The 26,965-nt window shown below is 46.4% G+C and overlaps 1 protein-coding gene across 1 annotated transcript; it reads right to left on the reverse strand.

Annotated features, from left to right (window-relative positions):
* Positions 1-1,352: 1,352 nt before the first annotated feature.
* doc2a (double C2-like domains, alpha) lies at positions 1,353-26,503 on the reverse strand. Its single transcript, XM_070923525.1, has 10 exons — positions 26,179-26,503; positions 22,894-22,973; positions 18,741-18,815; positions 18,198-18,307; positions 12,836-12,962; positions 12,262-12,321; positions 4,651-4,871; positions 2,158-2,239; positions 1,938-2,034; positions 1,353-1,489 (listed from the first exon to the last, which is right to left on the reverse strand). Exons 1-10 carry the CDS (start codon positions 26,501-26,503, stop codon positions 1,353-1,355), a joined length of 1,314 nt encoding a protein of 437 aa, XP_070779626.1.
* Between the last annotated feature and the right edge of the window lie 462 nt (positions 26,504-26,965).

Raw genomic sequence — 26,965 nt, forward strand, 5'->3', positions numbered from 1 at the left:
AAACACACCAAAACCGTCGCGGTTAGTCTTTCCACTGTTCCAACCAGGACCAACCCTGTTGTGGTCTGTGATGCACCACACCGTGGTCCCCCGCCGCCTCTCTGGGTTAGCTCGCTGAACGGGAGTCTGGAGCTGAGCAGCGGCTCGCAATCAGCCATTTATTGTTTGTCATAATACATCTGTTAGTATCATGGATCTCGTTAGCTGGTGGAGTTATTTCACAAGCTAGCCAACCACTTTTGGTAGAATTTTACTAGCCATAAAGTTAGCGAGCCAGCTAATTTAGCCAGCTAGCTGTAACTTAGCTATGCTGCATGGATCTGGCGTTGGTTGCTTTATATCGTTAGCTGACAAAGTGATTTGCAACCGGCAAGCTAGCCAATTTATCAGCCAGATTAGCCGAATTAGCTGACGTTATCCACACGAGACAGTATTTTGCCACGTTGTGGACTTTGTGTTGGGCTCTGTGTTTCGGTGGGTGCTGGTCGTTTGCTGGTGGTAGTGGATTGAGCTGAACATGGAGCTGAAGAGAGGCTAAACACTCGGGAGCATGCATAACGTTTCCCCAGAAAATATGTGCCGAGTCCTGTACATAGAGATCAGTCCACAGGCTGCTACAGGCAGCCGAGGAAGTCGGAGAGAGTCTCATTTTTTAAGTGACGTTACACTCGGTTACACACATTGGAAATACAAAGCGATTAATACTTAAAGCTTTTATCTCTCCTCAATGTTTTTTATAAACAAAGTCCAATAGAAAACACGGAGGTAGCAGCTTCTCACTTTTAGCCGACTGACTCTGGTCAAAATGGCCGACATGTCCGTGCTCGTTTCTCACATTCTGAATGAAACTGACGTGTTAAGCTAGCACAACATGCTGTGGCAGTACTGCCGTCATGACACCAAAAACACAACATTTCTCCCTTTTGGGAACTGAGTTTTCTTCGACTGAAAGCACAGGACATGAGTTTTACAAAACAAGTCAGTATTCTGTATTAGAACAAAAAAAACATGCAATTTAAAGTCTTCAGCTGTGTTTCTATGTAATCTCTGAGTTCCAGCCCTCATAAGTCTGTGTGTCTAACCTTGTTGTGTATGAATGTGTCCCGGTGCTCGTGTTCATGGAGCCAACGAGCTTCTTCTTCTGGATGACTCACCGATCAATAACGAAGGCACGCCGCCATGCTGCTCCAGCTTCACGCTGCTCTCCACCCGTCATGGCGGCTCTTATTATAATACACTTGTCCTCTCAGTTACTGCTGAGTCCTGTGGTGAAGTTGCTGGAGTCAGTAACCAGAGGATCTCTGTGATCCCTGACGGCCACCGTCTGCGTGCTCGGAGGATGCCGCGCGGCTTTAGTCGTGGCTGAGGGATCGCGGCAGCTCATTGGTCAGGATGTGCCACCGCTCCACCCTCCTGCCCTTGTTCTTCAGGCAGTCCATCCAGTGACGGAGGGCGTCGCCCTGCGAGTGACAGCTCAGGCAGACGCCACCTAAACAAGCAGCAAGCAACAGGTCAAAGACGTCTTCAGTGATTCCTCTCAAACTGATGAGCTTTGGAAGATATATTTTACTGTGGACTCTGTCCCCCATCTTGTCCACTATGAAGGGGTCTTTGAATGTCCAGTATTTAATACTTCTGCTTCAGGACGAACAGCAGTAAACAAACTGTGCAGATGCAGGTCTAATTAAGCTGTGGCCTAAAGAATATATACAACCATATTTAACAAGAATATTAATAAAATGATTGACAGAAACAGTGCAATTATTAAGAATAGAGGAGGAAAGGGAACCTGATCAGTGATACAGATGGTGAGACGATCCTGCCTGTTTATATTGTGATTATTTCCTCAGACGTTCTCCACTCAACCATAAAACATTGACTAAAAGGCCACATGGTTCAGAGGTTTCCTCCGCGGGGCGAGAGGATCTGAGTCTCACCTATGAAGTCATTGGAGCGTCCCAGGTCGTAGTCCCACACCGTCACCTCCAGCGTCTTGTTGGCCAGCTCCGACAGGGAGATCTCGTAGAAGAACTCCTGCAGCGAACACACAGTGTGTCTTACAGCTGCATCATGTTCAGACTCAGAGCAGCAGTCAATGTGTCTACTGACAGTGTTGTGTGTGTCACAGCCTGGGGGGCAGCAGCAGGGGGTTCTTACCTCGTTGAATTCTGGGTTGAGGGTCTTTTTCATCACGGCTGTTTTGTGCTTGGACTTCTTCTGTATGTCGGGCTTCAGGTATCTGACAACAGAGGAAGAAGCAGATTAGTTTGAGGAGTAACACCTGTTCATCACTGCAGCCAGGTGAGACGTTACTGGCTAACTAACAGCTGGTAACCACTGGAGGTCAACAAAGACAAGATATTCAGGGAGAAGTATTCAGATCCTTTACTGAAGGCTGATTGTCAGTATCACAGTAACAGTACATAAGTACTGTCAGTATCACAGTAAAATGTTGCTGTCAGTGTTTCTGTTCTCTCTCATGTTTCTGGGTCATTTTCTGTAGATGTTTCAGTACTTTCCACAAGGACCAATACTATTCACCTTATATCTGCTTCCTTTAGGAGATATTAATAGAAAACACTCCGTAAATGTTCATTGCTATGCGGACGATACCCAGTTATATATATCGATCAAGCCAGAAGAACCTGATCAGGTAGCAAAGCTCTAAACATGTCTGAAGGACATAAAGACCTGGATGACCTGCAATGATCTGATGTTGAACTCAGACAGACAGAAGTTATTGTTCTCGGCCCTGAACGCCTCAGAAACACAGTATCTAAGGATATTGTTACCCCAGATGGCATTGCCCTGGCCTCCAGCGCCACCGTGAGGAATCACTACAGTTACTATTATTAGTTGTAGTTCTGCTACTGTTAAAGCTGTTATTGCTATTATTAATCTCAGCTATTATTACAGATGTAACTACTATTATCAGTCATATTTCCATTATTATTATAATTATAGCTGCTATGGTTTTCAGCTTTGTGAAGATGCATCTTCCAGCTGATCTGAGGAGAGTTTAAATAGTTTATTTAGCTGAAGGAGGAGGAGGAGGATGATGTCCTCAACACATGAAGGAACTCTTCATCCTTCACTTCATCACAAACATCTGGAGATACATGGTTTTCACTAGACAGGAAGTAAGTAGTAACTAAAGCTGTCAGATGAATGCAGTGCAGTAAAAGATTGATACTTTACTTTAAAAATTATTATGACGCTTAATATTTGCGTCATGTGGCTAATTAGAAAGATATTAATAACAAACATGGCGGCTGGAGATGAAGCAGATGTTTCACACTGATGAAACTGTGTAAATCATCATTAATGAAACAGAAATTAATAATTCATCACACAGTCAGTTTTACAGTGTACACACACACACACACACACACACACACACACACACACAGAGCAGGACGGGGAAGCCTGAGCTCCTCACATCATCATCATCATCATCATCATCATCAGTGGCGGCTGCTGTAACTGGTTGTGACCAGTTACTTTAACAGCTGACATGAAGAACTAATGAACCCGCTCGGCTGCCTCCTCTTCATCACGGTCAGCTAATAGAGGAGAAACGCCGGCTGGGGCCCCGTTCCATTTCTGGTACCCTGTGGTCTGACTGGGAGGCTGTGCAGGAAATGAAGGAGCCCCGAGCTCCAGCTGGAATATGAGGCCTGTTAATTCCCTCATGCTCTCTGCAGCTCCACCTGCACGCTGATCTTGTGTGGATGAGTATGAATGAATGATGGTCGGAGGTGTTTCAGCTTTCAGCAGCCGCGTCGGTTTCATACTTTCACTGCAGGTTTGAAACTTATTGGTAAAAAACAAGCGCTGCACATATAAAGATAATGGCGAGGCAGTGACGCAGCCGGCTGATATTCTGGACGCTGCAGTGATTTTTAAAAGTGGTAAATATCTGTGAGTTCATCGCCCCCTCGGCTGTCAGCCGCCTTCTTGTTCTGGCTCAGACTCACTTTGTATTCTGACGGCAGGAAACTCTGCTCCTCTTCAAAGCCGCCGTCCCTCGAGTGCCGGAGGAAACAAGAGCAAAGAGCCTTAAATCCCGGCTTTAGCCCCCCGTGCTTCCTCCTGACAGAGCTCAGCAAGGACGAGACTCTGCTCACTGTGTCCTTTCCCTCTCTGATTACCCCCCCCACCCCCCCGCTGGGAAACAGATGGTGCTTCTTTAACAACAGTTGCATCATCGATTAGCAAAGTTAATGAGATGGAAAACTCCAGCTTTTCTTTGTCTCATCAGTGATGTGATCTCGAACAGACCAGTTTACATTTCTTCAGTGAATCCAACAGCACAGAGTTACTAAGTCAGGCTGCACCATTAAAACTTGAGGAACGTCCTGTTGTTCACGCAAAAGCTATCAACTGTGTAAACAGGAAGTTACTGTAGCATCATTAGCTGTAATAAAACCCTCAAATGTAATCGGACTTTGATGTCTTTATATCTGCGTTCGTGTGGAGATCTGTGTGTTATAGGAAACACCTGAGTGAGCTAAGCTAACAGGATTTATATCTATCTGCCGTCCTCCAGAGACACTGTACCTGAAGGCGGATGACAAGTGTCCCGTCAGCTGTCCAAACGTGCAGGGACTCTAGACTTTTATTTTGACAGCAGCGTGTCAGAGGTCTTACATTTTGACGTAGGGGTCAGAGAATCCGTTGACGTCCATGGCTGCCAGGTGGGCGCAGCGCTTCACGCCCACACAGAGACCCCCGCTGCGGCGTCCTTCACCTCCTCCTCCTCCTCCTCCTCCCTCTACGTCTTCATCCTCCACAGTGAGCGGAGGCAGAAACTGCAGGGTGAGGAGAAGACGACCCCTCTCCTCCAGGCTGTGCAGCTGCTCGTTCTCCCACTGCAGACAAGACCAGATTAATCATCAATCATTAGTTGAGTCTGGTTAGTTTAGACAGATTAGTCAGATTACTTTAGATTAAAACTAACTAACTGACTCCATGGCAACATTCTCACCCAAAGCATGCTGGGAACTGTCGTGCCAAAACTCAGAATATGAAGCAATAAAAAATAATAAGAGGAGTGACAAAATCTCTGAAGCTTAACTTTAGAGCTCGGCTCAATAATCAAATCCATCCATACGTACTGTGTCGAGCAGTGGCCATAAAAACCCAGTTATTGTACCGCTGACATGAGATTCTGAGGAGCATCTTATTCTGAAAGTTACAACATATGACATGCCAAGAGCCTGCAAATAAAACCATCTTTAACACTTTAAAACCATCAAAAAACTCGAGCTCGAGGGGTTTAACTTCCTTCAAAGACGGAGATTACAAAGAGTCCTCGGCCGGCGTGTCCTGCTGCTCTTCACATTATTAGACTGGCTGGTCTGTGGACTTGGATCTCAGCAGCTGCCACAGCGAGACAATTTAAATGTCTGACATTGTCGGTTAACGTGACCACAACAGAGGATTTCACCACATTTCTCTCTCAGAACATCCAGTGAAAAAGTGGAACCATGAAATGTTTTTACAGGAAAAATGATGGACTGACCGTTTCAGCTGAACTTAATAAGAAAGATTTTATAAACTCTTCATATGTTTTACTCTGTAAAGCTGATAAATGTAGAAGTAAAAAGTACAATATTTCCCTCTAGGATGTAGAGAAGGTGATGTAAAGTACCTCACATTTGTACGCAGTACTGGAGTACATGTACATTCCACCACTGCACACAGACTCCTCCTCTGGTGTTCATTAAAACTGATCCCAGCGCAGGTCTTTGAGTCGTGACACAGCCGAGCTGAGAAGATTGATAGTTTAATCCTCCATCTTTGTCTCCCCCCTCCTGTGGGGAGGTTTCCCGTCTCTATTAGACCCCCCCATCCCCCACCCAGTCCTCATTACAGACTGTCAGAGCCCTGTTTACCACCTGCACCCCTCACTTTGATCAGCTCTCCCTCCTTCACACTTTCACCTTTCACGTTGCCTCAAAAACACCCAAAAGCTTTATTTTGATCTGTTTGAACAAAAGAAAAAAGCTGGAAATGTTATTCAAGTCATTTGTATGAAGCGCTTCCTACAGACTCAGTTGGTATTCAGCCCCAGAGAGCCGGCTTCCCACCATTCTTCACAATGAAACTGCAGCTAAGAACAGAAAAAAGGTCAGAAAATAAGCCGATCGATGGCTTTCAGCAGGAGTCGGCCCGCCTCCAGCTGGTGAGAAAGGCACTTTGTAAATGAACCCTGCACTGGATGAGACTTCAGCTCCGGCTGAGACCAAACAAGCCTCGCTTCATGAACATGTTCCCCTGCTGGAGGAAACGTCATCGGGCTGCAGGTGAGCGTCTGACGGACAGCCGGCGGACCAGAAGAGAGAGAATAAAGGGCCGATCTTCACCCGGAGCTCAGCTTCAGCTGGCTTTAACATCACTCTCAGGTGTTGTTTAAAAGAATAAGAACCTGGTTGACTCGGGAGACTCCTGTGTGTCTGTGGAGGAGCTCGTTAAAACTCTCCTCCCACTTCACTGTGACAAACGACCTCTTTTGACGTTTACTTTTCTCCCCATTCACTTCAATGAAGGCGAGACATATTCGCTTCCTGTTGTGGATCGATCCGGTTCAGAAGTTCAATCCTCCAAACCTCTCGATCAGGAAGTATTGATTGTCGATATTCTGGTTTTATGACTGCACGCTGAGATAATACAAACAGGATGGATGACGGTTGTTCGACACCAGTAATAAATATTAACAGCAGGGCGCTTAATGTTAATGACATTATATTCAGGCTGCTGGTTATAGATTTTCAGCTGCTATAAATGTGTTTGATGAAATTTGCCTCTGAAAAGAGGAACACATTCATTCATAGCTGCTAGAAAAGAATTAGAAATGTTGAAAATCGAAGCCGTCGAGAAACGTCAGACTGAGCTGCTGTTTGTTTTCAGGTTTGTGTTTTACAGCCGGCTGCTCTCAGATCAGCCTGCACACACAAAGAAAAGACTGAAGGCGAGTCATTAACAGCTCCTGTTTGTCACCACGTCGGGGTCAGTCGGCTGAAAACACCGGAGGGATTTCACCGTCTTTGTTAAAACACCTGTTCCACTGCTGAGGTGAAGGCAGGCTAACGAGCTCACGCCGGGTCGACAAACCTGCGTCGACACACCAACAAATCTCTGCAGTCTAATTGGACCCTGAAGTCTAATTCCCTCCAAACAAGTAAACCAATAAAAGACAAAGACAGGCCGAACGCCAGGGACGGCACACCGCAGGGGACGGACGCCCCTTTGTAGCTCCTGGTGAGCCACTGTTGTCGTGGAAACAGATTCTTTTTGGTCCCACAACAAACAGAAAAATCAAGACCAAGACCAGCAAGTCCCAAGTCAAGACCAGGTCAAGACCAACAAGTCCCAAGTCAAATCCAAAATCAAGTTTAAAAAAGTCCCAAGTCAAGACCTAAATCAAGTCCAATAAAAGTCTGAGACCACATGACTCGCTGAGACGGATCTGTTGTCTCCTGATGAGACTTTGAGTGGTTTGTTTCTCACCTCTCTCCTTGTCGATGGGCTCCTGTGGTGTTGAGATTTTCTAACCTGCGGTTCAGAGACTCCCGCAGGTCTTTAAGAGGTCTGGGAGTCATCCAAAAGAAATGACAAGTAGTTCGACCTCATGATGGTTTAATTTACTGGAAATGATCCCAGTTAGAGACTAATTCAGATAACAGGTTTCACTCCTCTCTGCCACTATTATCTGCCCACATGGAGTGGAGGAAAGCTGAAGTGATGACAACAGACGCTCCTAAAAACGAGGATCTGAATTAGACACAGACACTCTGTATATGACTCTCTTTATACAGGCTGATCCAGTTTGATCCAGTTTGATCCAGTTCAACTAAACGTGGCTCACGTTTCTCTCTGAACCACGAGACAAAAAGGATGTTCAGATGGATTTCATTCTCATGTCTGTGTGCTCAGGACATGGTTAGCCTAGCTTAGCATAAAGACTGGAAGCAGCTATCCTGAAGAATACACTAACATTACAACAATACACTGATTAACATGAAGATGCATCTTGTTTGTTTAAACTGTACAAATACAGAAATGCAAACACAAAATGTCTTTTGGGGGAAAATAATCGTGTATTTTTCAGGCTAGCTGTTTCCCCCTGCTTCCAGTCTTTATGCTAAGCTAGGCTAACCATGTCCCGAGCACACAGACATGAGATTGACGTCCATCTGAACATCTCAGAAAGAAAGAGAACTATTCTTTAAACTGCAGTTAACGATGCGAGAGCTGCTCCCACCTTCGACAGGTGAAGCTAGTGACGAATCAAAAGGTCAAATCCAATCAGGACCTCGAGGAAACGTTTCATATTCAGCTATCTACACACACACACACAGGGTCCAAACAGCCCTGATGAATCTTTCATAACTCCATTTACCTGTCCAACCTGTTCATGTGTTGAGCTATTGGACTCTGAACAAACTGATGATTTGACAAACTGAAGCATTTCTGTTATTGAACCCTGAGGTCAATGAGTTTCCAACCTAATCCCTCCTAAACCATCCTCACAGCTCAGTGTGACCTCTGGAAATGGAAAAAGAAAGCCAGCTGTGGGACACTTCAAGGACCTTAAGCCCTCCAGGCAGCTTCGTAAGGGTGCTGGACTGAGCTGCGATGTGGTTTGGCACCTTGAAGTCCTCCAGGGCAATTTCACCTTCTGTATTTTCAGTTTTTTCTCACAAATATTCTCGAGGATTACGTTTATGTGCGTAACCTGTGATGTAGACGGACGAGCAACGGGTCCAGAAATATCTTCTATAAATAATAATAAATAAAATGTGTCCTGTGAATGTTCACCAAGTGCACAGAATACTACGATCCTGACTGTGGCTGCCTGAAAAACCACATGAAGCCAAAGTCACTTTATTATACATGTGTCTCACCTGAACCACATTCTTCACTTTACCTACAACTGCACACGTTTTTATAATTACTTCATTTATTTCATCACTTATTTGGGATTTTTGTCGTCTCAAGTCTTCACTACCCTTTAAATGTTAAAGGTTTTCTGATCCGAGGACAGAGATGTGGTAGACCGGACAGACTGTGAAGACCCTTGAGGCAAATGTGTTATTTGTGATGTTGGGTTATATAAATAAAACTGACTCGACTTGACTGAGTGAACCAGGACAGATAGACCAGGACCTGAGAGCGGACCAGGACAGATGGACCAGGACCTGAGAGCGGACCAGGACAGATAGACCAGAGAGTCACCATGAAGACTCAGAGACACCAACACACTGTCATGTTGCTGGTATCAGTAATCAATAATTGACCTTATTCTGACCCCTACAGGCTGACAGACTGCTGCCTCCTGCTCATCGTGACAGTGATATTAATCATGTGAGGACTCTTTCCCCTCACAGTGGCCCTCACAGGCCGCCGTAACATCCTGTTGCTGCACCAACGCTGAGTGCGTCACCTCTCTGCTGACAGACTCTCTTGTATCTTTGGAAGCCTTTTAAATAAAGTTTGGAGAAAGTTTGAAAGTTTGAACGAGCCTCAGCTACGTGACATGACTCTCTATCCACGGACTGATGAGCGGGAAGAGTTTGTGTTGACATTTTTACTTATCTCTGAACTAGTGAGGACAGGAAGTCCTCCTGCCTGTCGCTCTGCTCCCTGCAGACCATCTCGACTCCTTTGAGGCTTTGACCTCCTCAGAGCGACTCCATTCACACTCTCTCTGCTGTCACTCGCTGCTCCTCTGAGGAGTCGTCTCCCATTCATCCGGATGTCTCGCTTGTCCAGACTCGTGCCCTCTGACCCTGTTCTCACTTCTGATGATCTGAGAAAGCTCCGGTGGCGGATTCAGAGCTCAGCGTTGTGGTCTGACAGAGACGGGTTCAGCTGTGACGGAGCTCAAACTACGGTTTCGCTGTTTTGCAGAGTTCTAGCTCTTATTCTGATTCTCTCGTATTAAAGCAGATTCAGGCTGCCGTCCGCGATGATTTCAATACAAATATAAACACATATTCTCTGTTTTAACCAGCAGAAGATTAATGTCGTCCGTTTGTTTTTGCTTTTATTTTAAAGGATGAAGCCGGAGATGTTCTAGATTGTTCGGTTCTTTTCTTCCTCCAGCTGTCTATTTTAGTTCAGCCGTCTCTTTACTCCTTTTATTAGATTTCACTATAATAACCAGTAATTAATCTTTAATCACATGTGGATCACAGAGACCACATTGAGTCTCGGTGCTGGGTGACACTGTGTGGCCCCTCACTGAATTATTTCACCATCATGCGGTCTGAACGGGCAAAATCACATTACATCCACTGAGCCTGAAGGATCTGAGGCAGGACTTGCCCTGGTGACCCCGCAGGGAGCTGCAGGGGGGGCTGCAGGGGCTGCAGGGGGGGCTGCAGGGAGCTGCAGGGGGAGGTGCAGGGGCTGCAGGGGGGCTGCAGCTGCTGTTTAAATACTAATACATCTAATTGTGTCTTTTTTACGTTTGATTTAATGATTCATTGACTCTTTGGTCGAAGCTCCAATCAGTATTTTCTGGGTCCTACAAATAACATGCATTCATGTTCACTGGTGTCATTAAAGAAGTTTTATTTGTAATTATTTTTAAGATCCTGGTCTGGGTCGTGGCTCTACAAACCCCCCTGATGGAGATTCAGTTGTTAACCTGTTTGTAACGCCACGTTTCAGATCGGAGTTTATTTTCTATTAAAGAATCACCAGAGCGCCGGTCTGAAATCTGAGCTGGTCCCTGCTGGTCTCTGGTCCCGAGACTTGAGATTGTTGAGTGCTTCTACTTCTTCCAACGAGCTTAAAGCGGCTCCTCGTGTGAAGCGTCCTCTGCTGCTGCAGAAGAACCTCGAGTCTCTCCACAGGATCTGGTCCTCAGAGTCCACTTCCCATCCAAAACCTCTGCAAAGTGTTTCTCTGCTCTTCAACATGCAGATTACGTTTCCTTCCCTTCCTTGATTCTAATGAACATATTGACTGAAGAGAAAGTGAACAGTGATGTATAGAATTCATCCCTAATCATTAAGCAGCATCACTAATTAGCATCATTCAGTTTCTGCTCAACCCACGAGGAAGTGGATTCTCTTTATTCAGTCAGTGGAGATTTATTAGCCACGACAACGGACCTCATTAGGAGTGTCACAATCAAATAAAGGTGTGGCTAATAACATCAATAATACGGTGTCATTTATTATGTTGATAACGAGGTGTAACTAGCAAAACGATAAGCTGAACCTAGAAACATTAATAATTACACATAACCAATACCATTAATAATGAGGTGTAACTAATAATGGTGACATTTAACTAATAATACCAAAATAACATGCGTGTTACTGACGACAGCAGCTCAGTGAGTTCAGCCAGTAGGAATGAAGCTTTCTCTGTAGATGTGTCAGTCGGCAGAGCTTCAATACAAAAGGCTGCGTCAATAATAATAATAATAATAATAATAATAATAATATAATAAATTCAAAAAGTCAATCCAGTGGTTTTTAAATCTCAACACTTTCATATCTATAAATCTATAAAGAAGCAATGTCACCACCAAAGAGCAAAGAGGGCCATGAGACCTTCTGTGTGGTGTCCCCACCTCAGACTGATCAGACCTGCACTTACAGACGGACGGACGGATGGATGGATGGATGGACAGATGGATGGACGGACAGATGGACAGATGGATGGATGGATAGATGGACGGACAGATGGACAGATGGATGGATGGATAGATGGACGGACGGATGGACGGACAGATGGACAGATGGATGGATGGACAGGTGGATGGATGGATGGACAGGTGGATGGATGGACGGACGGACGGATGGACGGACAGATGGATGGATGGACAGGTGGATGGATGGATGGCCAGGTGGACAGATGGATGGATGGCCAGGTGGACGGACGGACAGATGGACAGATGGATGGATGGACAGGTGGATGGATGGATGGACAGGTGGATGGATGGACGGACGGACGGATGGACGGACAGATGGATGGATGGACAGGTGGATGGATGGATGGCCAGGTGGACAGATGGATGGATGGACAGATGGATGGACGGACAGATGGACAGATGGATGGATGGACAGGTGGATGGATGGATGGACGGACGGATGGACGGACAGATGGACAGATGGATGGACGGACAGATGGATGGATGGCCAGGTGGATGGATGGACGGACGGACGGATGGACGGACAGATGGATGGATGGCCAGGTGGACGGACGGACGGACGGACAGACAGACGGACGGACGGTTACCTCTCTTAAGTAGCAGGATATTCCTCGCAGGGCTTCACCCATGGCGGTAGGAGAGGGCAGCTGGATCAGAAGCAGTAGAAGAAAAGAGAGAGCAGATCAGTGAGGATCCTTCTTCACTGTATTTGTGTGATAAGCTTCTGTTCAAAGAGTCAAACTGACTACAAAGTTGTTTACACTCTGGGACGCAGACAAAGACGTGACTGTGTGTTTGGAAGCTTCTGAACTGAAATGCATCAACATTTAAAGCATCAGTGGAACCAAAAGCAGCTTCTGGATTCATTTCTCCAGACTGAGCAGCATTAAGGGTTAAAGCTACGTCCTGCACATGTTGGGAGGTGTTGGATGGATTGGCATGACGCTGTGTGTGTGTACCGGTCCTCACTTTGCAACAGAACATCAAGGTCTGTTTGAGGGTTCAGGCTTGGTTTTAAGGTTCAGGTTAGAATCAGGTTTAGGTCAGGCTTAGGGTGAGGGGTGGCTTTATGCATTTAGTTCTGATGGTTAAGGTTGGGGTAAGGGACGAGGAGCAATGTCAATGAGGGTCCTCACAAGTATAGAAAGTATGTAGTGTTACCGGGGGCGGATGCTCCAGACAGGTGTGGAAATGTTTCGTCTGGTCGGGTTTCACACGTTTCAGAGGCACCCGGGACTCTCCGATCAACTCATTATGAGTCAACTTGTCCTCGTCACACACAGTCAACCTGCACAGGAGGAAGCAGGAGAGGAAGCAGGAGAGGAAGCAGGAGAGGAAGTGAAGCAGGAGAGGAAGCAGGAGAGGAAGTGAAGCAGGAGAGGAAGCAGGAGAGGAAGCAGGAGAGGAAACAGGAGAGGAAGTGAAGCAGGAGAGGAAGCAGGAGAGGAAGCAGGAGAGGAAGCAGGAGAGGAAGTGAAGCAGGAGAGGAAGCAGGAGAGGAAGCAGGAGAGGAAGTGAAGCAGGAGAGGAAGCAGGAGAGGAAGCAGGAGAGGAAGTGAAGCAGGAGAGGAAGCAGGAGAGGAAGCAGGAGAGGAAGCAGGAGAGGAAGTGAAGCAGGAGAGGAAGCAGGAGAGGAAGCAGGAGAGGAAGTGAAGCAGGAGAGGAAGCAGGAGAGGAAGCAAGAGAGGAAGTGAAGCAGGAGAGGAAGCAGGAGAGGAAGCAAGAGAGGAAGTGAAGCAGGAGAGGAAGCAGGAGAGGAAACAGGAGAGGAAGCAAGAGAGGAAGCAAGAGAGGAAGTGAAGCAGGAGAGGAAGTGAAGCAGGAGAGGAAGCAGGAGAGGAAGCAGGAGAGGAAGTGAAGCAGGAGAGGAAACAGGAGAGGAAGTGAAGCAGGAGAGGAAGCAGGAGAGGAAGTGAAGCAGGAGAGGAAGCAGGAGAGGAAGTGAAGGAGGAGAGGAAGCAGGAGAGGAAGCAGGAGAGGAAGCAGGAGAGGAAGTGAAGCAGGAGAGGAAGCAGGAGAGGAAGTGAAGCAGGAGAGGAAGCAGGAGAGGAAGCAGGAGAGGAAGCAAGAGAGGAAGCAGGAGAGGAAGTGAAGCAGGAGAGGAAGCAGGAGAGGAAGTGAAGCAGGAGAGGAAGCAGGAGAGGAAGCAGGAGAGGAAGTGAAGCAGGAGAGGAAGCAGGAGAGGAAGTGAAGCAGGAGAGGAAGCAGGAGAGGAAACAGGAGAGGAAGCAGGAGAGGAAGCAGGGGAGGAAGCAGGAGAGGAAGCAAGAGAGGAAGCAGGAGAGGAAGTGAAGCAGGAGAGGAAGCAGGAGAGGAAGTGAAGCAGGAGAGGAAGCAGGAGAGGAAACAGGAGAGGAAGCAGGAGAGGAAGCAAGAGAGGAAGCAGGAGAGGAAACAGGAGAGGAAGTGAAGCAGGAGAGGAAGCAGGAGAGGAAGCAGGAGAGGAAGTGAAGCAGGAGAGGAAGCAGGAGAGGAAGTGAAGCAGGAGAGGAAGCAGGAGAGGAAACAGGAGAGGAAGCAGGAGAGGAAGCAAGAGAGGAAGCAGGAGAGGAAACAGGAGAGGAAGTGAAGCAGGAGAGGAAGCAGGAGAGGAAGCAGGAGAGGAAGTGAAGCAGGAGAGGAAGCAGGAGAGGAAGCAGGAGAGGAAGTGAAACAGGAGAGGAAGCAGGAGAGGAAGCAGGAGAGGAAGTGAAGCAGGAGAGGAAGCAGGAGAGGAAGCAGGAGAGGAAGTGAAACAGGAGAGGAAGCAAGAGAGGAAGCAGGAGAGGAAGCAGGAGAGGAAACAGGAGAGGAAGTGAAGCAGGAGAGGAAACAGGAGAGGAAGTGAAGCAGGAGAGGAAGCAGGAGAGGAAGCAGGAGAGGAAACAGGAGAGGAAGTGAAGCAGGAGAGGAAGCAGGAGAGGAAGCAGGGGAGGAAGCAGGAGAGGAAGCAGGAGAGGAAGCAGGAGAGGAAACAGGAGAGGAAACAGGAGAGAGAGATAATTAGTTCTTTTAGATATAATTTAATGAACATTTAGTTTCCCCTGTGCTGCTGAAACCTCCATAAGAGCTGCATGTGTTCTGAGGGGACCCAGATGAGCAGAGACCTCTAGCTGGATCTTTGACTTGAACAAACACAGAAGCAGGATAGGATCGGAGATAATGAGGAGGACACTTCCTCTGGGATTTCCAGCAGTGACTCGGGCCTTTCCTCCCGACATGATAACGTCTTTGTTTGCAGCAGCAGGTGTTGAAGGAAATCCTCCTCCTGCCGCTGCAGACGAGCTCTCGACACAGCTCACAGAAAGGTCATCGATGTGATGTAGATCAAACTGCTGAAGCTGCCGGTCTTAAAGTGAAATGTCAGATTCTGTTCAGGACGTCGCATCAAAGAGTCCAGACACACCTCTCCTCCTCCAGCCCTCACATGTGGAACCACCACAGAGATACGAAACAGTGGATGCTAATGGGAATAGTGCCCTCTATAAATGAGCTAGCTAGCCACTGTGCTAATTAACATACTACAAGGACATTTTTGGACAGAAGGCATTTTTAGTAAGATGACACAAAAGCTTTTGAAGATGAGAATTTTTTTCGTCAAAGACCGACATTTAAGATTTGGTTTGAGGGTTAAGCTTAGTGGAATTCATTACGTCAACGAGGGTCCCTCAGCTGTCCCTGGTGTCAGTCATAGACTGTATATAAAGACGGACGACATGACAGCTCCCCGTCCATCTTTATATACAGTCTGTGGTGGAGACGTCGGCCATCTTTATATACAGTCTGGTGGAGACGTCGGCCGTCTTTATATACAGTCTGGTGGAGACGGGTCGGCCATCTTTATATACAGTCTGTGGTGGAGACGCGTCGGCCATCTTTATATACAGTCTGGTGGAGACGGGTCGGCCGTCTTTATATACAGTCTGGTGGAGACGTCGGCCGTCTTTATATACAGTCTGGTGGAGACGGGTCGGCCATCTTTATATACAGTCTGGTGGAGACGCGTCGGCCATCTTTATATACAGTCTGGTGGACACGACAGGTTGAACAGCAACAAAACAGAACGACAGAGAATAGTGAACACACATCGTTGCTTTTCTGCTTTTCAATAAATCAAATCAGATGAAAGGGAATCTGCTCCATTCTGTTTGTACAGGAAGTGCAGAGGTAATAACAATGCTGCGGTTCACCAGAGACAGACGGATTAAAACAGCCAGAAGTTCTGGATGAAAGCAAATACAAACAGCATTTTAAATGTGGAGGTGAACAATGTGGAAACACTGACGGGGAGTGTGTGTGTGTGTGTGTGTGTCGAGGCAGCCACTGACTGACTGACCTCTGGAATCCGTCCAGAATGTATTTCTATTATTGAGATTTGCAGCCGTTTGAGGCAGCTGAGTTCAAAGGTCGGCCGCCATGATGCTGAGAAATCAGTTTATATGAAGCTGAGAGTTCAATGAGGAAGACTGACTATCTTCATATTAGCTATTTATTAGTTCCCACTTCCAGCTCAGTCAGCGGACCGAGGGCGTTCCCTCGTTCAGTTAAACCAATCAGAGCTCACCACAACGTCTGTGAGCCAATCATCTCGTTTGCTGTCAGACGTTTAAAGCTGATCCTCTCTCTGCAGCAAGTCACTTTTTCCTTTGACGATTTTATGGAAAATTGTGAAAAATCTGGATAGAAACTTGGCTAATGCTAACGTCAGTAAGCTAGGCTAACTAGCATCTACTTTCCAAGTGAAATACGAACGGCAGGATGAGTCCATCCAAATGTTGAATATATATATAACATTATGCATCAGGCTCTACGGGGCCGTGACTCCCGTCAGTCACCAAATTGACTGCTTGTCTCCTAGCAACAACACCTCTCAGTTGTCAGTCAGTCGTTGCCATGGAAACGCCCACCAAGAGGCTTGAAGACACCGTTTCCAACAAATGTCCATCAACTGTTTTATCCTCTTTAATGTAATTACAGTTTATACTTCCTCACAACATGAGTGAGGAGCATCCAGATTTCAGCTGGACTAACTGATAAAAACCAGCTCTGAAACGGCCTTTTGAAGAAGTGAGGCCCGAAAATCCCTCTCAAGGTCTGAAACTGGTCCTCACAGATAGAAATACAAGACCTCTCACACACACAGACACTTGGGGCCCTTGGGAGAAACCACTAAATGTCTTTTTCTCACTTCTGTTTTAAAGCTGAAGGGGAGTGAGATCCCAGAGGAACCTGGAGCCTGAATGTGAGCAGTGGAGCTCATCGCAGGGCGGCGCTGCCTCTCACCTTTACTGCACATGCAGCTAATTAGCTTCTCCAGACGTCTTCGGAGGAAACATAATTGCTGCCTGAATATGTTTGCAGTTTTTTTGCGAGCCAGGAAGCGTGACGTTCTTCTGCTGCACAGCGGTGAATGTAACTGGACACACTGTGCAAAGCCTCCAACATGAGACGGCTCCTGCTGAAACTCTAACTGCACTCTGTAGAGGAGGAGCATGCAGCATGCAGCATGCAGCATGCAGGAGCCGGACTCACTAGGAATTTACAACTGTGAGCAGCGCTGGCTAGCAGGGACCAGCTGACAACATGTGGAGGTTTACTGATGACAAAAAGAACTTTTGGAAGACTTGAAGAGGGAAACCAGATGAAAGAAGAAGATGATTTAACCATTTCTACTCGGAAAACAATAACCATTTTCTTTATAAAGCATCTTCATCATCTTGAGTATTTTCTAAAATGTGAAGCAAACTGCTTTTTTCAAGCTACAGACATTTTTACCTCGAGCTTTTTTAAAGATTGTTTTCACTTGTTTTATGAAAATGAGGTTTACAGGCCTCAATCATATATATAAATGATAATATCATTTTTGATACATTTTGCTGATATAATACGTCAGTACTTTGACTTAAGTCGAGTGCAGGACTTTTATTTGTAATGTAAAGTATTTTCATAGTGTGGTATTAGTACTTTATATTCTGTGGTATTAATACTTCTTCCACCACTGGATTTCCGGTGGCGACTGATTCCGATTAATATCTGTGATGTTTCCCTCAGAGGTTAGTTGACGATTACACGCCGGCTTTGCTGCATGTTTAGTTGAGATTAAACGTTTGCTCCTGAGCTCGATAATTAAAAGCCCTCTGCTCTGTTATTTCACACTTCTTTTGATTATGGACACACTCCTCCGGTCGCCTCCTCCTCTGTGCCTTCAATGGTGCTGAGCTCCTTTTAAGTCCTGCAGACTGCAGACTGTACAAAAACCACACCAGACCTCTTTGAAAAAAGAGCACATTTCTCCACATGACACTACTGATTATGTCGCACTTCAGTCTGTAGTCTTTGTAGGAGAGAAAACAGCGACCAGATCTCTGCACCTCGCGGATTCAGTGTGACAGTTAGATTAATCAAAGATGACAACTGGGCTTCATATCTGAATGTCAAGATGTCCCTGCAGGGCTTGATTAATGTCTGTAAGTTTAATCAGTCTGAAATTAGATCCAATGAAAGCAGTCATGAATTATTCCCACACACACACACACACACACACCTGAGCGTCTTCCTGTGCATGTCTTCCTCTGTGATCCCGACGTAAGTGAGCGTTTCATTCCACACCGGATTCAGAGAGTTACGAATCGTCTTCGTTTTCAGCTTATTGGCCTGAAGGACACACAGACAGACAGACAGGCAGAGAGACAGGCAGAGAGACAGACAGATGAATATTGATTTCAGCTGGTCACTTCACTCTCTGCAGCTCCACGCTGTACTTCAGAACATGCAGCCAATCAGTGTTCATCCTTTTGACATTTCTTTTTGTCCGAAACATTTCAATGTGGATTAAATCTGATCCAAATTCAGTTTAAGATTGAAGTGAAGTCTGGACTCACACTTAAACTTTAATCTAGGATTCATTCTAAACTGTCTCTGGGGTTAGTTTCACTTGTGAAACCGTCTTAGTTTGAAAATGAACCTCGTCAGCTGAGAGTGAGACGGATTTCATCTCCTGGCTTTTAAGAATTGATCTCTGAGTCCTAAACAGGTTTAACAATACGCTGACTCAGTGTGATCGGACCGTGTCGCGGTCGGGTCTCACCTTACAGGCTCCGGGCAGCAGGTGCAGTTTGACGTACGGGTCGGCCAAACCATTGAAGTCCATGGGCTTCAGACCCTGCAGACGGAAACAACAGCAGACAACGAGCCAGTTCAGGGGTCCAGGTCTCTGCTCGTTCTCTCATTGTCATCAGAAACACTTTCATTACACGAGATAATTAATAATATTGATTGGCAGAGAAAAACACCTGAGTGGGTGTGCAGGGCCTTTAATGTAACCGTTGTTAGTAACACAAAATTGTACTTAAGTACTTGAGTAAATGTACTGAGCTACTTCCCAACTCTCTTAGTAACACCTGTACTTTTAAAGGCCACCACACACCAGGACGTTCACGAGTTAGTCGTCATCAACCAGTCGAATAGTCGATTCATCGCAGGAGAACAATTCTGTCGAAAAGGAAAAGGCCTCAAATACAACCAGTAAAGGGTTTCTGAGCTTTTCCCGGCTCGCAGGTCTTCTTCACTGACCTGAACACAGTGTGAAGACGATTCTCCCAGAGGCTCAAACGAAACCCTTGATTTCAGTCTGTTGATCATCATCGTGACAAATCACGGCTGAATCTCTTTCAACAGCTTTGACATTTGCAGATAGATTTTTTTTTCCATAACAGCATCTTTAATGAGTGTGAGGAAACTGAGACTTGCGGCTTCGTATCAACTTCATCTCACGTGTGATGGAGGAAACATACGACTGTAATATAATGTGTGTTTATATGAAACTCGTGCTGCACCTGCAGGAGGTCCTCTCTGCTACGCTAACCTGTACGAGTGTCTGTAGTGGTGTTAGCAGTTAGCTGATGAAGCTACGCCTCTGTGTGTTGGCAACACACCAGCAGGCGGAGCAACAGTCGATTTATGGCTTTAAAATCATTTTAACTGCTAAATTTCAATATTTAAATTAAAACTTGGTCAAAGTTCAATGTTGCCTCCAGTATAGTACTGCATCATGTCATATGTTTTCTAATGTAAAAAGTAACTAGTGACTCTAAGAGTCAGATAAATGTAGTGCAGTAAAAACTACAATATTTCCCTCTGAGATGTACTGCAGTAGAAGTATAAAGTTGCATAAAATGGAAATGCTCAAGTAAAGTACAAGTTTGTCTAAATTGTACTTAAGTAAATGTACTTAGTTACACACACCTCAGTCTTTTCTGTAAAGCAGCAATGAATGAAAATATGTTAAAATCCAGCTTTAGTCTGGTTAGCTGCTAAGCATGCTAACATGCTAATGTTTCATGCTAAATGTCAGGATCCAATGGTTCTTAATCAACATGATAAATGGAACATGTTAACCATCTGATGTTAGCATATTAGCACGTAAGCATCCTGACAACTGGTCCGAAAGCTGAAGGAAACAACATGGAGACAACGTACTCAACTTGCGGCCCGTGGGCCAAAACTGGCCCGTGATAGGGTGCTGGGTGGCCCGCAGACCGTTTTCAAATGTTCTAGTAATAATGACCATAAATCGATTCACACTGGGAGCCATTCAGTAAATGTTCAGTAACAGTCGGCTGTTACTTGGGAAGTTGTATATTAGCCGATCAGCGATGGCGTGATGATCTTTTCCTAAATCTAACCAAAGTGCGACCGTTTCACAACGTTAACCCCGTGTTAGAAAAGCTTTGGCCTATTAATGTTAATGTTTATTAACTGGCCCCTGGCCTCGTGTCATCTTGCAAAAGTGGCCCCCGGGCAAAGCAAGTTGAGTGTCCCTGGCCTGCGATGTCCTGAAGGGGCCACCATACAGGAGATAAACCCTTCTTGAAGAACATTACAGCCTGTTTGGTGACAGACTGCTGCTCGATCCAGATCCAGAGCTCCGCTGCAGCTCGCAGACTTTCCTTTGTTTGGAGTTAAGCTGCTGGAAATCAAAGCTTCCTTCATCCTCACAGAAAACTACCTTCACAACAGGCGGCGCTGCGTTAATCCACCTGTTCAGTCTGAAACTGCTGCAGAGGAGAGTGACTGCAGGGGGGGGGGGGGTCATTAACATTAAAGTGGCTCCTCAAATAAAGAAAACACAGGAGGAAACGAAGGAAAGACGCTCGGTGACAGCAGGTGCTCGGATCGTCTCCCGTCCCCGAGATAATGAAGCAGTTTAAACTGTTGGAGGAGTTCAGTAACACTGCAGCTTCAGGGACACGTCCAGTTCTTCATGTGGACTTGAAGCAGTGCATGTTGTTCTCTTCATGACCCCACAATAACCATAGTAACAGATAATGTCTGTCTCTATAAAGTTTGTCTTATCTTTTCTGGTTCATCATGAGGACGTTCAGAGATCTGTAAATGCACGAGAAGGGAACCGTCAGATTTCAGCGAACACCTCGTACCTCTCTGCATGTAACATGAGGGAGTGTTTGTGGGTGCAAGCAGAAATCCAGACGAGCGAGCTTGTCCTCTATGCAGAGCGGCCATCTTTCTCGTTACTGCCTCCTGTGGCTGCAGTGAGAACTGCAGGTGTACGCGTTCCCCACTCACTCGAAAACAAACTTGGTGAGATTTATACTTCAGAAGTGTTTTCAAACAGCAGGATTGTTGGTTATTATTACTCTAACATCATTACCTGGAGATTTCCTTCTGATCATAAATGAAGTCTGCTCTCGTCCTCCGTGAATCAGCAGATTTATTCCCCCCCAGTGAGCATTATGCAGGTGGCCGTGTCAAATATTAATAAAATAGTACTTCAGTGCGAATTCAGGCTCATTGAGCTGCTCAGACCATTTCACTGAGACACAGACGATGGATCACAACACAACGGCAGAAATCACTGCTGAGTCAGCCGTCTCATTGACCTGTTCAGGTGTCACATGTTGGCAGGTGAGATAAGAAGCTGAGCTTCAGGCTGTGACGACAGAGATCACAGCTGATACCTGCACACAGTCAGTCGGTCGTATTGTCTGTCTGGTGAACTGAACCGAGCCGAGGTTTCTGTCTCTGCTCCTCTGTGACAGTTTGCTCTGAACGACTGTAAATCTTTGTGAACGTCTTCTCGTTGTCACCTTGTCACGGTGGAGACCCTCTCTGTGAATCCAGTAGGTTCAAATAAATCTGGATTGGTCTCAGGTGTGCGGCCTGGGGGGGAGGGAGGTCGGCCGATTCAAAGTACAAACCACATGAAAACTGTCCTGCCGTTAAAACAAGAACCACAAGACATGCTGATGAGAAAGTTGGATTTTGAGTTATTAGTGTTTTGAATGAGGTTTTCTCCCAGAAGTACCAGGTTCACTTTGACTCATGGGTACTGTAGTATCTCATCACTCATGTGACCTTTGACCCCCCCACGATGGTACAAAAGAGTCAAAAAGATCCACTGATGAACATGAAAATGTGTGAGACATCCAAGACAGAGATGAAGAAATATCACCAGTGAATAAGTGATGAAGGCCAAGAAGGTGAAGGTCAGGGAAACATCCACCTCCTCACTGTGTTAGTGGCCCCGCCCACCAACGTGAGGAAGATGAGAAAGAGAAACGGGAACGACCCCCTGGACACAGAAAGTGCCGCTGAAGCGAATCGTTGCCTTCAGCAGCTTCACGATGCTCTCAGGTAAAACTTTAATGAGCTTCCAGGACGTGAAGAAGACAAACGATGGACAGACAAGAGACAGGATGTTCAGCTCCAACAAGCTACTTCCAGACAACAGTCACACTCTTTTGACAGGACGGTGACGTGTTAAAGGAGCCTCTTTATGTTCAGTGTTAATCACCAAACCTCAGCGAGCGTATCCTTGAGTTCAGAAAACATTTGCATTGTTTACATTTACTCTCTGCTTCTTCTTCTCTGCCTCTGCATATGTTGGCGCGTCACCGCCACCTGTTGTTCACGAGATAAACTGAACGTGGCCCCACAGCTCCATAGTGTTACTGGAGGTCAGAAACTCCACAGGGAGCCTTTAACTTTTGTTTTGAATAGTTTTAGTTCTTCAGTGTACTGTACGCTCGGTTATTCCTGGTTCTGGTTCTGGTTCTCTCCCAACACAGCTGACTCGGATCCCATTGCGGATCCAAACAGCACTTCATCTGAAACATACTGAGGCCTAAAAGCACTGTGGCTGAACGGAGAAAACCTCTGATCCAAAACCAGGTGGACCAGAGGAGCGGAGGCTGTTAGAGCGCCCCTGCTTTGGTCCTTACCTTGGCCCGGAGAACAGTGCAGTGCAGCTCGCTGGAGCTCTGCTCGTATCGCAGCTCAAACTCCAGCGTTCCCAGAGCAGCTGAGGGAATAACACAGAGGAGAGAGACAATCACCATAACTAATCAAGAAACACGATTTACATCCGTCGCATCAGTAGACAGAAAAATGACATTGTTGAGAATCTGTCAGAATAAATTGAAAGCATGCAAGAGAACAGAGAAATATCTCAGGAACACGATGCGTTCAGAAGATGGAAATCCAATTTAGTGGAGCAGCACCTGTCACATGAATCTGAACACAACACATCACATGTCAACACGCAAAACCCTCTTCAAAGGAAGCAGGACTTGTAACAACCATGCATACACACTGAAATACACATGTTCATACAAGACACACACACACACACACACACACCAAACGCTGCTGGTGTCCGTCCAGCGTCGTTATATAAGAGGACACAAGTGATTCACACGGATTAGAGCTAAAATGTATTTTAGGCATCAGCTGTCATAAATACCTCTGCTTACACAACACGTTGTATTTTTATGCTAAACTGTGAACTGTTGTAAGCTGCTGAATGATTGATCAACAGAGAGCCGGAGCCCCGCCCACTTCCTGGTTAACACTCGAACAGGCCAATCTGAAGTGAGTCACCATTTCCTGTTTAGTCAATCAAACAACTACAAACTACAAACAACCAACGCAAAGTAAGAAGACGTAACACGACCATAAAGTAAAAACAGCAACAAAGAGACAACTACAAAGAGACAGAAATGGCCACAAGGAGACGCTGCTGGTAGTCGTCTTGTGTCTCTTTCAGTCTGGGGGTCCTGGTCCGGTTGGAGGCCCGGGGGCCCCTCTACATGTCTGTGCTCGGAGCCTCTTTGTCTTCCTGTTCCCAGGTCAGTTCCCCCACAGAGGATTACTGCGTTCCTGTTGTTTCTGCTCCGTAACTGAAGATAGATATGAGATATTTATAAAACATCTGTTTCTACAGTCTGAAGTGAACGTAGGCGGGAAAAAGTCTTGAAACCTAAAAACACGTTTGGGGGTGCAGTTACAGTACATTTACTACAGTACAGTCCTTAATTACAATTTTGAGGTACTTGTACTTTGCTTGTGTGTTTTCATTTTATTTTACTTTATACAATTGATTTTCCATCAGTATGAATAATCTACTAATGTCAGAACCCTCAGTTCACATGCAGACTCAAACAGCTGCTCCAGGAGAAGAAGAGCATTTCTTCAAACGTGTAACTGTTCCTTTAATCCATTATTCATCCTCGCCGACGTTGTTCTTCCTGCCGTGTTCGGCGTGATGTGTGATGTGTAGCCTTCAGTCATGTTAGCAACATGACGGACTGACTGTCAGTGTCCGTCTGTCCTCCACTGAGGTCCAGACTCAAACACCTCATCAGCTGCTGGATGGACTGTGATGAGATGTGGTTCAGACCTTCATGGTCCCCTCAGGATGAACTGTAGTAACTCTGGTGATCCTCTGACTCTTCATCAGCGCCACCATCAGGTCAACATGTTTGTGTGTCCAAATACCTGCAGAGCTGATGACGTTCATCAGCCTCAGCTGGACTCTGTGTTTACTGCTAGCTAGCTAATGTTAGCATGCTAACACGCTAAACTAAGATGGTGAACATTATTCCGGCTAAACATCAGCATGTTAGCATACTGATGCTAGCATTTAGCTTAAAGCACAGTAGTCTTGTTTTTCATATAGTTTGAGACGTTTTAGCGTCGATAGTGGAGAGAGAGACGGGGTGATGTAGTGATTCTTTACAGGTGGAGAATAAAATATTCACTGTGTCAAAGTCAGGACCCCCCCGCCGTGGAAAAACTCTTCCAGTCCAAGAGAATGAACTGTGATCGAACATGCAGAGGTAAAGAAAGCGTGTCAGAGCTGCAGGAGAAACCTCTCTGCTGACTCCACTGCAGTCCTGAACACAGCATGGAAATAAAACTGTTTTATGCAGGTTTTTGAATTTGAATGCTGATGGTGCAGCTTACACCCACCCACACTGACTAACAGCAGCCCGGAGCAGAGACGAGCGGTACAGACACACAAATGCCCCCTAAAGACGCCACTGCGCAGTAATAATGATCTGCAGTGATGAGGCCTCTACAGGGAGGAGAACGTCTGAGAAACGCTCTCTTCTCTGTTTGGTCAAAGCCTGCAGTTTCAGTTACATGAGACAGACTGTCAAACTCCTTCAGGCTTTCAAATAAAATAAATAAAATCATCAACCAGCCGCTGCAAAACAAATCTGATCTAATTAGTCTGTGTTTCAGAGTGGAAAACATGTCAGACCTCAGACCAGCTCTGAGACCAGCGTCCAGAGTCATTTATCACACTTTATTCTTATTGTAGGAGTGAAGCGATGATGGAGAGCGTGAAGGAGTGGTCTCCTCCTCCTCCTCTCAGAGAGCTGATCGTTCTCCCTCTGGAGGATGAAGCTGCAACCAAAAGCCAATTCAAGCATATTTGTTGCGCCTCTAAAGCGCAGATTGTGTTTTCTCTGCAGTCTGCTGCTTCATCAAACTCTTTAAATGTCTGTAATCTGCCCGAGCTGCAGCAGACGAGACGAGGAAGAATTCTCACTGAAAGCGTTTGTTGCATTATTCGTGTTATTTTGACATAAAGAGACAAATTATTTACGAGTTGTTACAGCGGCTGCTGCTCGGATAAGTAGGGTTCTTGTGTTTTTATTGATTGATCGCTGATAAGTCACCGCAGCATCTTTCCGTCCTCTCACACTCTCAGGAATATTACTGCTGCTTTGTCTCTGGGCTGGAGGACGGACGTCAGTGTCCTCTCATTGACTGGACAGACTGGCCCCCAGACCTCTTACCTTTTGTCTAGTTTCACCATCATGTCAAATGTCTCTTTGTCCAACGCTTTGGTCCAAGGTCAGATATCTCAAAAACTACGGCCATGAAATCTGTTGGTTGTCATGGTCTCCAGAGGACAGAGACTCCCTGACCCGGTCTCTCTCCACGCCATCGTTTATTTCTCAAAAGTCACAGTACTGTCAGCGTCTCAACTGACCCTACAGGAAGTGACCCACCTCAGGACCTGTTAGCAAACATTTCCAGCTAGCTAAAAGCTACAGCTAACACCTGAGATGGTACATCGGCTGTTTGTAGAGAGAAAACACAGCGTCTGACCGCAGAGGAACGCAGCTTCCTATTGGTCAACGAGACCTGAGCTGTGAAACATCATCACACACACACACACACACACACACACACACACACACAGCCAGGCTCACTGCAGTCGTCACTGTCGGAGCTGTTGATCTCCACCGACGTGTCCACGCTGCTGGTCAGAGACAAAGACCCGCCCCCGCCCGGCCGGCCGTGGGCCAGCAGAGGAGACAGGAGGTGAGCCCCGCCCATCCCGGAGGCCACGGAGCCGGGGCTGAGGGCCAGAGGGGAGGAGGCGGGGTTCGGGGAGACGGGGCCGGGGGAGGTGGGGGACAGGCGGGGGAAGTAGGCGGAGATCTGTCGGATGGGTCTGATGGGGCCGGGGCAGACGTCGATGGCCATGTGTTCCTGGATGGAGATGCTGAGCTTCTTTCCTCTCCGCACCGTCATAGAGTCTGAAACAACGAAGAAAGATGGTTCACGGAACGAAACAAAGTCCACCCCAGGGCCACGCGGGGGCTGCAGATACATCTGAAGGTTTGATTCAGGTTTTTCATTTAGTTCTAGCTGCTTTAAGTTTCTGTTTGTTTTTGCGTTGATCGGGTCTAATGATCGCGGGGTGGAAGGTACCCGAGGATAACTGAGCAGCAGCACGCCCTCCCAGCCCTCCCAGCCCTCCCAGGCTCGACTCTGATGTCCACCGAGTGGAGCCGTGAAGACCTGCAGCTTCTATCAAAGGCTGCTGTTATTCTATATTCCTCTTACTGTCAATAAATCTCCAAACCAACGTGTCTCGACTTCCTGTCACTGACTCGCCCGTTCGATTCCTGCTTATTATGTGTGTGTGTGTGTGTGTGTGTGCAGGAAAGATCCAGGATCCACATGCAGGACCAGAACCTTAACGTTTCATGT

This window comes from Enoplosus armatus, chromosome 17, assembly GCF_043641665.1.
Source record: "Enoplosus armatus isolate fEnoArm2 chromosome 17, fEnoArm2.hap1, whole genome shotgun sequence".
Taxonomy (NCBI): Eukaryota; Metazoa; Chordata; class Actinopteri; order Centrarchiformes; family Enoplosidae; genus Enoplosus; species Enoplosus armatus.

Bases quoted from the DNA above. Each gene is read 5' to 3' on its own strand.
- doc2a (XM_070923525.1), bottom strand. From the start codon at position 26,503: ATGACGGTGCGGAGAGGAAAGAAGCTCAGCATCTCCATCCAGGAACAC. The intron at 12,322-12,835 runs GTAACACTACAT...CTTCTGATCCAG, and splicing joins GTCTGGAGCATCCGCCCCCG to CTGCCCTCTCCTACCGCCAT. The intron at 1,490-1,937 runs GTGAGACTCAGA...CTGCTTGTTTAG, and splicing joins ACGCTCCAATGACTTCATAG to GTGGCGTCTGCCTGAGCTGT.